Source organism: Ruditapes philippinarum, unplaced genomic scaffold (assembly GCF_026571515.1).
Source record: "Ruditapes philippinarum isolate M1 unplaced genomic scaffold, ASM2657151v2 ctg6240_1_1_1_1, whole genome shotgun sequence".
In the NCBI taxonomy this organism is placed as follows: Eukaryota; Metazoa; Mollusca; class Bivalvia; order Venerida; family Veneridae; genus Ruditapes; species Ruditapes philippinarum.
Window position 1 is genome coordinate 27,809 of NW_026852422.1, and position 13,412 is coordinate 41,220.

Consider the following 13,412-nt stretch of genomic DNA (forward strand, 5'->3'; position numbering starts at 1 on the left):
ATTTGAGTATGTTACCACCATTATTCTTATTTTATTTCTTGCTTTGATTTTTATAACAAGTTAAAAGTTTTCATTTGTGTTCATTATATTGTATAGGAATAAATAAAACAAAGATATGATGTTTCTTTCGTTTGATTAAGAAGACCGTACCTGAAATACCCTGTTTTGCACTTTGTGTCGATCCGTATGTCACGGGATAAAATATAAATGCCGCTAAACATACAAGTATTGGAAATGGTATGCAATAAAACGCTTGATCTAAATTTCTTCACGACATAGAAAACATGATATAAAAATTTCCAATAATTATGCGACAGTATGAGATTATTTTTGTTATATTTAATTTCACTGACAAATCCCAGTGTCGAAATGCAATATTCATTCGGTCAGTAATTTTGATGTAAGGAAAATAATATGTGGTTATTGTTTAGTGAGTATTTTTGTGGCATTATGAGGTTTAATCTACAGTATTCATCGACATGGGTTATACTGATACAAAATATACGATAATTACAAAATAAATTGTGTGGTTAAAAGATAACGATCGTAAATAATTATAGAATAGGACGTCTTGTAAGAACGTTTGTATGTTCATGTATATGATAATTCAATTTGTTTCTTCAGAACCATTTCAAATACTTGTATATTGAGAGTTATTCAACTTACGTAAAATGTATACGATATTTACATGTGCAGACGGTATGGCGAAACCATGTCAGTTATCTCTGTCAATATCGCTTATCTGTTAAAGTATCACCATATTTCATGCATCGTTAAAAATTGTTTTGATGATTATTGAACTGACTGAGAAAATGTTGTCATGAGTTACACTTGAGGTCAAACTTCATTTTCAATCTCAACTCTTTAAATTGTTTGATTGTGAGAAGATTTGTTTGAAGCTTGAGTAAAACGTTACATCCAATGATTTGCAAATCGCGCGTAAATCCAGTGACGTGTAAATCGCACAAATATGGTGGCTAATTTGGAACACTTTTGTGCGTCATGTTGTCGTTAGCGGCAGCACAAAACGACGAGTTGTCGGACTTTCGTCTAGTCGTCCCGTCGCTAGCGATGCACGCCAAACGGCGCTTTGTCGTGCGGCGTGTTGTTGCGATGTCACATTGTCGCTCGGCTCAAATCGAAGGATTGGCTATTTGCACATATATATATATATATGTATAAGTCAAGCGACAGGACGACATCGCGACAATGCACCGCACGACAACACGCCGTTTGGCGTGCTTTACTAGCGACAAGATGAAAAGACGACAGTGCGACAACGCTCCGTTCGGCGCGTTTCGCTGGCGACAAGACGAAATGGCGATAATGATACAGGTTGTTTTGTCGCTATCGACAACGCAACGCGCAAGGTGTACCAAATCACAATACACAAAAGCTCAATCAGCGATAACTTTAGATCTGTGTGATTGTTTTGGGAAGTGTGATAATTAAACATTGATGGAAACATACGATTAACTTTCAAAGAAATTTGTGGAAGCTTTTTTTTGACAAACAGATCAAGGGAATTGTCTCGACTTATTCATAGGTCTATATTATGCTTTTAATAATATCAGGCTAAGTAGACACTATGGATTTAAATAGATTAAGAGGCATCCAGCTTGCTTTCCGAACTTCAGTGGTTCTATTAAGGTAGCCGCTCGTGCCTGAACTAATAAAGGGGTACCTGAGTTCTGCTTGATTCCATCAAGTTAAGCTGGGAAGTCTTCAAATCACATTTACAGTTTTGGTGGGACGTAACATCCCACACAAAATAAATTTATTAAAATATATTAATGCATAGACGTAGGAGATATCTTTATAAGATTAATAAATTATCTTGACTGCGTTTTAGAGTTATGTAAATTAGCAAAGCATATTTGAAAAGCTTACTTTGTAGTCATAGTGCAAGTCTGATTGTTTAATAAAAAATAACAGTTTATATATTTGTAGGTAACGGCATGAAAATAAGTGAATTTATAATATTTTCATTAAGTACTTCAAAACATTTGGAAAGTAAAAGTTTGTGTTATTTACAGTTTAATGTAATGTAAAATTGATAAATAATGATAGTATCAAAGTCCAATGACCAACCTATTATCTCACAAAATATTTTTACTAATATCTTATCATACTTATTTTAACAGCTTTTTGATGATATCGGATGATAATCAAATTACAGTGATTTATGATTGAACTTTTCCCATTAGTAATAGTCTTTTTAGTGGCCTAAGTTTGTTCTGTTCAACTTCAAAAACGAATTACATTATTGCTAATTCGTTCCAAGGATAAAGTCGGTACTAGAGGACGTGGACGATAGCTGGCACTTTCCAGTACATTCTATGACCAGGCTCAATAAAAACAAGGCTGTAACAATTGTAATTCACCCGTTATTTTTCCGCTCTTCGTGTTTTTTATATAATTGTTTTTTAAATTCTTAACAGAATGCTTAAGTACATATACGCATCCTTTTTTATTTTAAATGAAACTATGTGTCTGTTATAAGCAAATTGTGATAACATATAATTTAACCTTTACCATGTCAAATATCGTAAATGGATTTGCTTGTCCTTCAATCTTTGTATAACTATTCATCATGTTTCAAGGATACAAGGATCATCTAATGATAGGTATATACTGGCTGAATAGCGAACAGTGCAGACCATAATAAAACCGCACGGACTTTGGTCTGCACTGTTTGCATGGATATACAATGTATTTATTTGTCACCAGCAGTCAAAAGGGGGATACTTTCTTATTTGTGTTGAGATATCTAAACATGAACAATACAGTAACATTAATTCATTCGTTACATATTCAAATACTATAACTATAAAGTGACTAGAGATAGAAAGCAAAATCACATACTTCCAGACAAGTTACGTTATTTGTCAGCCAGATATAGCAAATAAAACCGACAGTATATGTTAATCATGCATTTATGTAAATGCTTGGATGAATTCTATACCAAAGTATGATACCTATATGTATAATACAACATTCTATAGTACGTTGACTGTATAAAAAGGAAATGAAACATTTGGATGAAGTGTCGTATGTATGTATGTATGTATGTATGTATGTATGTATGTTTGCGTGCGTGCGTGCGTGCGTGCATGTATGTATGTATGTAAAGGTCCATCCCCCGTTAAGCAGCACAAAAGCAGATTTTGCTGTCGAGCACGGACCCCGGACATGTCATCTGCTATGCCCTTAAAGGATTATTTTTGAATCACGAATTGGTGATGATTTACATCGATACAATTTCACAGAGTAATAATTTTGAGTCCACAGTAGGTTTTTTAAAGCGGACAATTAAAACCTAAATTTACAGTAACTTGAGACAATATGAAAAAGTTGTAGCCCTGAAAAGGGCTGTAATGCCATCGAAGGGCCTGCCTTTCAACCCGTCACTCTTTGTGCAAAGGTCTCACTTACCCTAGCTCACTTTCCTTGTCGCACTTGCCTACTTTGTATGGCCACTCTCCTTGGATTTTGTCAGGACATCGGCAGCTGATCTTCAGTCGAAGACGAGGACGATGTGTACCGAAGTACTAGGAAGTTTACTCGCCAAGCTGCAAATTTTTTGCCGTGGTCTTATACTGAGCCTTCTTCGCGTCTTCGCGATGAGCACGCACCGAGGGTAAGAGATTAGATACTTTTTTTCAATATTCCATGTTCAATAATATAAACAGAGGACATAATAGGTCTAAAGTGTTGTGCACGCAACTTTAAGTAAAGTTTCTAAGATACTATCTGCTGCTCGTGTAAATATATTCATAACGTGTACAATCGTTTTTTTTCAACACGCCGACCATTTGCTACATTTAATTTCTTATTATTTCTAATGTGACTGTTCCATGAAAAAACCAGCACAAAGCAAACAAACATTTTCAGTTATATTATTCAAAATGAAAAATATGATATAAATACATTTTTGCAAAGCTAATGGGGTCTTAAATGCAATTATAATGAGATTACAAGCTTGGAAGTATGAATAACTGTTAAACAATCAACAGAGTAAGTTTTGTAGGACGATTTGGACTTTTTTGACGATATAAGCAAGAATAATGTAAAAGCTTCTATATACTGTTTATAGCATTAATCTTTTATTCACTATCATTTCATACTACAATAAATTAACTCCTAAGACAATTTCTGTGCCTTGCAAATGAGCTAAATCTATTTCATTCAGCCCAAGCACAAGTCCCAGTACAATAAATAAAAAATACAAACGATGAATAAAACGAATACTCCCTATCAAATTTACTGTACTGTAATGAAGTACGGGACAATTTTTTACGACTGCCACACAGTCCTTGACACCTGCTGTTGTGATGTATAAATATATGGTAAAAAGTCATACACTTAAAAAGCTTAGGAAGATGTAGAAAGAGTTAAAAAAAAATAGACAAATATCTCAACCTAACAAGCAATGGAAAATTTAAATGCTATAGCTTTATGAATGAATAAATTACAATAATATCTAGATACTATATGGGGTTCAAGAAATAAAAAAAACATCTAATGATAATTGACAACCCAACATGGCTTTGTATCCTTCAAGAAAAGTCTTTATATTTAATTTATCAAAATATAGTTGCTGCCGAGACAGTAAAAACTTAAGTTAAGTTATAACAAAATTGATTTTCGAAATACCCGGTATGACGGGCGTCCCCCGATTGCAGACATTACTCTTTCTTAAATAATAAATTCTCCTTTGAATACAAGCTCCACATTAAAAAAACAGGTCTTATACCTTTGAAAGTTAATATGACACTTATTTAGATGTTTCAAAAGCTCTTGTATATCTGTAAAGATTTATAAAATATACGCTATGCAAAACAGTATGCTATTTTTATACATGAACATTTTATTGAAGTTTAATCAATACATGCTTTAACATATACGTTAACACACTTAGATTCCCCTTTGTATATTATCTAATAGCCTAATTAAATTTAACTTCCTTGGTGATATTTTCGGAAAATATTTCCTAATGGCTTTCAAAATGTTAGACAATATTCGTCATGTTAAAGGATTTTAATTCGTTTATTCAATAGGAAGCATTTACGATATTGTAACATTGCAAAACGTTATATTGGGATTTATTTTATGTCAATTTGGCAGTTTTTCATGTTCAGACACGAATTAAATAACTAGTGTTTTATTTTTATGCACAATAGACACTATTAAATTAAAAAAGAATTACATGTAATATAGCATATAATAACCAGAACTGTGTCTTATTTGGGATTTCACCATAATATGTGTTTAAAGAAAAAACATTGGACATTTCGTTGATTAAATTTAAAATGGAAGTTTCTGGACGTAAGGAATCTTCTGTTAGATTATGCCAGCCGTGCCAGCGTGACGGTGATACTGCACAAGCAGAGGGTTATCGAGTTTATATGTTCATCATGCATTAAGGCACACCGGAAGTTGGCAACTACCAAACATCACGTAATCAAATCCAAAGATGAAATGCCAACATATCAGACACAAAGCGACCCATGCACTGAACTCTGTGATGTTCATAAAAACGAAATAGTAAAGTTTTATTGTCAAGAGCACGGCAGCGTTGGTTGTGGAGATTGTATGGTACTTCAACATACCTCTTGCAAGGTTCAGCTCGTTTCAGATGTATCTAGTAACTATGGCAACAGTGTGGACCTCGTTTTAATTAAACATAGGATTGATAACCTCAGGACAAACCTCGCTTCATGTAAAGAAGAAATAAAATGCAGTTTAAAAGCAGCAGATAAAATAAAGACCGAGGTCGTCAAAGAAATAAGGCTATTTCGTAAAGAAATGGATGATTATCTAGACAAAATGGAAGCAGACCTTTTACAAAAAGTTGACGAAATAAATGATAGAAATGTATCGTCACAGAAAAAGCTTCAAGATCAGTGCGAGGCATTATGTAATGAAATGAACGAATTTCAAAGAAAATTGGATCAGTGCAAAGACAAGGTCAACAATTTGTTTGTGACATCTAAGAGTATACAGAGAAAATATGAAAAATGTCAACAAATAAATGAAACCATTTCAGCTAAGAGTCAGATAAACACTTTCAATTTTAAAGTAACTGAAGATTTTTATAATTTGAAGAAATATAACACACCCATTGGCAATCTTGCAACACAAGTAAAAACATTTTCAGGGCAATGCAAGAAATGTATAAATGACATGAAGGCACACTTTGTTAACAAAGTAAATTGCCAGGCAGAAAACGAAGAAAATTGTTATATTTCAGGAATCACAATTGTATCAGAAGCTGACATTCTTTTATCAGACACCAATAACAAATCATTAAAAATTCTAAATTACAGAGATGGTAAAGTTACCTCAACATTAAAATTGTCAGATTTTCCCGCAGACATAACCAAAATGAGTTCATCATCTGCTGCAACATGTTTACCAAATAAAGGCAAAATCTTGTTTGTGAATATGCAAAGTGGTTTGACTGAAAGTCACTGCCTGGGTGTCAGGAAAGGTTGTGCTGGAATAGATCATCGCAATGGTGTATTGGCAGTATCCTTTATTAATCCTCTCGCTGTTCAGGTATTGGATATGGAAGGTCATATCCTTCATGAGGTTAGAGATACAAGCATATTGAAATATCCAAGAATTGAACATCTGAGTACAGATAATGAATATATGTTCGTGTCTGACAAAGATAACCGTGCCGTGTATAAATTTACAGTCCAGGGAGAACTGATATCTCAAAATAAAACAGAGAAAAATGATAAACCAGCAGGCTTAACAGTTACAAACTGTGGATGTGCTGTTGTTTGTTATCCATTCAAAAGCGATTCGCTCGGAGTAATTGTACCTGATACGAGAGAGATTCTGCCTTTCAATGCACAGCATGTATTGAGACCACTTTATATCAACATTTCCGAAGAGCAAAATAAAATGTTCATCAGTGAATTACCGACTTCTTTGGACTGCAATTTCATTAAAATATTTGACTTAAAGTAAAATTTAAGGGTTCTGTCAGAAAATCATTCTGTTTATTCATTGGTGTGAATATTGTGTGTGTGTTTGACAAGTGTCCGTGCCAACGTGAGATAAAGCTAACATTGTCAAAGTACCTTCATAATATCTTCAGTTTATCTTTATTGAGATAATATATACACTTTCCGAAAAGGGAGAATAGGATTAATAAGAGTAGTCACACAGATAAATGTTTTGTAAACAACACTAATAGCATTAATTCAATGTTATAAATTGTGTTGTAAAAAAACTGGAAAATTCTTACTTCATATACTTTGTAAAAATATATCTCTCCACATTATAGACGATAAATGTGACACAATTATGTTCAGCATTAATTCAATGTTATAAATTATGTTTATGTGTTAAATATACTGCACGTTTTTTCACTGGATATAATTTGTAAACAGATGTACCATAATCATTACGTTATAGAGAGAAAAATACATTAATTATGCGACACAATTATGTTCAGTATTTAGTCTTATGTTAAAATGTGGTCTGGTTCTTTGAAAATTGCATGCCTTCAATGGAAATCTGCTAGTGACTGTATTATTTTATGATTCAGAGTTAGTAAATCTGAACACAATGTCCCATTTTATAATTTAATGTTACTTTCTGAGTGGAATACCACAATCAATATATAAATTATGCACAGGTTATCCTGAGTTTAACAAATAGACATTAAAAACAGACACAATTATTTCTAGTGGAAAGCTACAGTGTTATTTAATCCAAAATGATTATTTACTTGCATGTTTTAACTTTAATTTCATACAATGAAAATATTTTTAGTATAAAGATTTAAAAATAACAATTTCGTTTTTCATTTTACAAAGTGCTTTCAAAAATAAACAAATTATTATTAACGCAATTTCCGAATTCTTTGTTACAATAGGGAAGAATTTTGTTGTATCTTAATTAGAGTATCTTACCAACATTATCTTATTTCTTGCTTTGATTTTGATAAAAAGTTAAAACATTTACATTTGTATTCGTTGTATTATATCTAAATAAAAACAACAAAAAATATGATTTTTGTTTTGTTTAATTAAAGAAGACTCTACCCGAAATATCACGTAAGTTTCTCACTTTGTGAAACGTGATAAATTATAAATTACAAATATAAACGCGCGTGTGTGTGTTTGGAGTTGTTAACCCTCGCTACCAGAAAGAGACCATATGAGCGAGCAAGATATAAATGATGTATTACAAAAGTATATTTATCCTAGTAAACTGCAGACGCTTGACATGTACTCGTACTTTTACCCTATATTTTTTTTTTCAACGGATTTTCTCTAATTTTGAAAATTGACACCTTCCCGTCATTAAATGACCCATCCACGCGTGAGAAATTCACCCCTATTAAAAAATCAACTATAAGCAGGCCAAATTTGAAAATTGGTAACAGATCCAAATGATATTGCAAAATATAGTCATACACATGAAAAAGTGATATATCTATATTCCTTTCAGAATTGTACGTGATGAACATTAATGCGTTTTTTAAAGTGGAACCGGAGAAAATAACATTTTGCCAATTCATCGACAATAACTTTAATAATGGACTGCTATATTTTTCTTATGTAGTGAACTATAATATAACATTGGATGCAGAATAATGAATGCTTATGTTTTTTTCGCTATCCCAGGGAGTCGCCTGCTAGTATAAATTGAATGTCTGCTACTGTTATTAATATTTAAACACGAAACATCCATCTACCCCTCTTAGAATGCATATTATAACCAGCCGTTGTATATTTCAACCTCTCATAAATTTCGGCTGTGCGTTCGTAACCCAGCGTTTTGTTCATCAAGTTAACTTTACTGATCAGGGAAAGTAACTGCCACGAAAAGTTTGTAGTTAATCGGCAAAGTCCCAGCAACGGTTACTTTCCATGATCAGAGTGGCTCGTTATGCTTGTGAACTTGAGTTTCAGACGTTTAACTTAAATGAAACGAACCGTTCAAAATGATCATATTTTGATGAAAATGGAATATATCAGTTTTCAAAGGTTTTAAAATAGAAAGAAAAAAAAAAGAAAGAAAAAACAGCAACAACAACAAAAGATGTATAGGTAGGGTCAATTGAAAGACCCAGTTAGATTACTGTATGGAGCTTCAATTTAAATATATTACGCTTATGAGATTATAACTTTAAAACTGCAAATGTAATTCAACACATTTTGACTGATGTAGTGTATAATACATCAAACAAAGTCATAGGATCAATCTTAAAAGAATAATAAAGATTTCGATAAAATTTTATAAGCACATATCTCACAATTGTTTATTCATGTTCTTTAAAATTACATCATAAAATTAAGTGTCATATTTCAAATATAGAATCATCTTAAATTTTGAGAATAAACATAAATCATGAAATATTTATTTTGAAACCTTACATTGCACTTGCCGTGTGAATTCTAGATTTGAGATATTTCTTTTGTCTTTTTTCTTCTTAAAAATCTTAGTTTAAACAATATTTATTTATAATCTTTACATTTACATAATGCGGTACATAAAATAAAACTTACAGATTAAGTAGGAAGCTTGTTTTTTGAAACTCTCTCCGTAATCAGCATTTAACAAATTTTATATAAATGGTTACAAAATATTAAATATATAAACTAAACTTTACATATCATATCGAATTGTGCTTGCTTTCTTACGTAAACTACGTAAACATACTATCTAAATAATATTAAGTATTCGTGAACTTAATACAAGATTCATTACTTTTTGATTTAAGGTTAAAGCACGAGTAAGAATTCATTTTTAAAGGGATGCATTGCTTAGTTTAGAGTGTGATCTACTTAACTAGTATGTTTGAATTTTTTTATGATTATAAATCAAAGAAGAAGAACAAAAAAGGTCAAAGAAGAAGGGATATAGGGAACAGGAGAGAGAAAGAAAGTCACTTTACTCCTATGAAGTTGAGAGGAGCTTTTTTTTATAAAACGGATATTATTTTACATGTATATCAAATCTTTTTTGTTTTTTGTATATATTTATGTATACATGAGACAATTGTTTCATTTAGAGCATCTGTAAGTGAATTATCCGGAGATCTTATCCTTTGAATTTTCTTTATTCTATTATTGTTTGGCACGTGGTTTGGCTCTGTTTGACTGTTAATTACAATGTAAAAACACTTTTACTTAACAAATGCAAGTAACATTAGCTAGGTGTTATTAGCTATTTATCTAACATTATCATTATACATGATATACATTATCAAGGTTAAGGAACAATTATGGTGGCTGATTTGTGCCATTCGTGTTTTCGCCCCGCGACCCCGCAAATCGAAAAGTCGAGAATTAACAAGTTAAATCGGCGGGGCCGCGGGACGAAAACACGCTAAAAAGCGAAATAAATAGCGAGGGCGCGAGGTGAAGTTTAATACATAAAACTTCGCCCCGCGGGGGCGCGGGACGAGATTTAAGAGATAAAATGGCAGAGGTGCGGAGCGAAAACACGCTTATTAATGACCCCGCTTATAAGCGTGTTTTTGCTTCGTGCCCCCGCCATTTTAACTTGTTAATTTTCGACATTTCGCTTGGCGGGGTTGCGGGAGGAAAACACGCTAATTAGCTGGGACGCGCGAAGTTTGATTTATTAAACTTCGCCCCGCGTCCCCGCTAATTAGCATATTTTCCTCCGATGACCCCGCCGTTTAATTTCTTAAATGTCGCTCCGCGCCCCAGCCATTTTAACTTGTAAATAATCGACTTTTCGCTTGGCGGGGTCGCGGGAAGAAAACACGCTAATTAGCGGGGCCGCGCGGCGAAGTTTTATTTATTAAAGGCACATTATGCCCCAGAAACAAATAATTTTTTACTTCTTCAGAAAAGGCAATGTTTAAATAATGCTTTTAGAGAATGTTAGATCTATGCTTGTTACCTGAAGAAAGTAGCAGTAGATGTGAAATAATTATTCTCAAAAGAAGCAAAATGTAAACAACAGTATTTTGACTTCCATACAAAATACTAATTCACTATAAATGTACTTATGTTCCAAAAAACAACAGATGAAAAAGATGGTTCTGGTAATTGGCCAATGAGTATTTTTTTGGACACTATAAATGTACACTGAAATTAAAAAGCTTCTGAGAAATGAAAAAAAGGTTTACAAGACATAATTGGCCTTTAGACTTCGCCCCGAACCCCCGCTTATAAGCGTGTTTTATTCCGCGACCCCGCCGTTTTAATTCTGAAATCTCGCTCCGCGCCCCTGTGGGACGAAGTTTTATTTATTTAACTTCACCCGCGCCCTCGCTAATTAGCGTATTTTCGCTACGCGCCCCCGCCATGTTAACATGTTAATTCTCGACTTTGCGCTTGGCAGGGTCGCGGGGCGAAAACACGAATGGCACAAATCAGCCACCATAAACAATATCCAAAATTTATTGGCGTCCGCGCCGAAGCGCGGCGCTCTTATGGAATGAGATCAGATTTTGTGAAAGGGCGACAGCAACTTCTCGAGCCTTTTAGTCGGTCATAATAAAAGCCGAAAATTCCGATCGGTATGAGGGTGCTTGATTATTAAATAAGAATGAAATGTCGCGATATGTTACAATGAATTTTCGCAATGCAAACATTTACAAATGAAATAACCTTTTCCGTCAATAAATCCCGCTCTTCGGGGTTTTTTATTTATCATTTTGTAGTACACAGTCGGTTATCATGTCATGGTATGTTATTGTTGTACATGTATCCTAGAATGATCAGTCGATGACCTAAATATTCCAAAAACCTATTTATAGATATATCTTTTTATCACTCCTATCGGTAAATGCCGGTCTCTCCCGGTCTATTTTGACCAGGATTTACTAGTGACCGGCGAATAGTACCACACGTTTATTGTCCGGTCTCTCCCGATTTTGGAGTAGATGTTTGATATCGTTACAATTGGAAAAAAACAACAATAGCATGTTTCATTTTATCTATATGAGATAAAAACAATAAATATGTACACGGATTTATATGTAATATAAATCCGTGATATGTACAATAATTGAGAAAAAGGTACATTTTTTATGGTATTAAAATGACATTATCAACTTTGAAACATTTTATTTAATTATTCAATTTGTTATCCGTGTTTAGTAAAGATGCCGAGGAATTATTCAAAGTTACAAATTAGATTTTATGAATTATTCAATTGATCGATAATTTAAAAAATGATAAAGAAAAATACAATGTACATGTACATGGTTTAAGAATAAACAATATTATATATTGAAAGATAAACCATAATTTACTGACTTTTTCCAGTTAAGCTTTTTACTTATAATCGTCGGTCAATATGACAATTGAATTCTTAAAATTTATTTTACAATTTTAATAAAAAAGAGTAGTAAAAACTCAGTATTAAAATAGCACATAAAACACAAAAAAGAATAAAAGAAAACAATATTCATAAAATTTGTATTTTTTTTAAATTAAAATTAATAGATATTACAATTATTGTATAATAAACAATTATGCTCAACATGATCAACATGGTAATATAACCAGTGTCATATTTTTACTAACTTAAAGTGTGAACAGATACCTTAAGGGGGTCTTCGCTAATAGCGATAACATGTACATAATAAGGGACAAATGTGTGGTACGTGTTGATCATGCGTTACACATATGGATTATAAATGATTGCATACATGTATATCCGTTGCTATTAATAACCACGATCATAAAGAAATAACAAGTAATATTCTAATCTCTAGCATGCCAATCAAAGTTCATAATGAACAATGTCTTTCGTCCGCTCATTCATAAGTGGTATACATTTCTGGTAGTTTATAAGAATATCTTGTCATCATATGTGTACTAGTTCATCTTCACTTGCTGCATTTCTTGCTTGGACGCCCTTTGATGCTTTGCATCAATGCTTTTCTTGTCAATGCTGATATCAAGCATAAAGCAGATACTGATACCATGTACTAGTTTTAACTCATATGACACTAGATTACTAATATGTCATACATGTACCGATTATATATTACATTGTAAGAGATATGCATCATACAGATTGTTTTAAGTTATGACTTTATTTTGATACTTCCTTATTGATATAGTAACAAGGGTATACTAATTTTCACAAATGGAATACGACGTTTGACAATATCATGATGATATTTCTTCGTGACACATTATCTCCCACTCTGAGTTTAATGGTCATTTCCTCTCTTCTTGGTATTTGTGGCAGAAATGAATCACTTACATACATAAACTTGCATGGAAAACAAATTTCTTTTTCTAGAAATATTTAGAAACTTGCAAGTCTATTCCGTTCATGCATACAAATAATTGCGAACTAATATGAATCACCAAATCTAAACATATATATGTGAATTATAAAATACCATAAGGGTTAACTTCTAATCTTAAACTTTGGGCTTTATGGGGATTCTT

The 13,412-nt window shown here is 32.7% G+C and overlaps 1 protein-coding gene across 1 annotated transcript; it reads left to right on the forward strand.

The window, feature by feature from the left end:
• Positions 1 to 5,481: 5,481 nt before the first annotated feature.
• On the forward strand, positions 5,482 to 6,981 carry LOC132759956 (uncharacterized). The gene has a single exon (XM_060751835.1). The coding sequence runs from the start codon at positions 5,482 to 5,484 to the stop codon at positions 6,979 to 6,981; it is 1,500 nt and encodes a 499-aa protein (XP_060607818.1).
• Positions 6,982 to 13,412: the final 6,431 nt, after the last annotated feature.

Coding starts and splice junctions, on each gene's coding strand:
- LOC132759956 (XM_060751835.1), top strand. CDS start 5,482: ATGCCAACATATCAGACACAAAGCGACCCATGCACTGAACTCTGTGAT.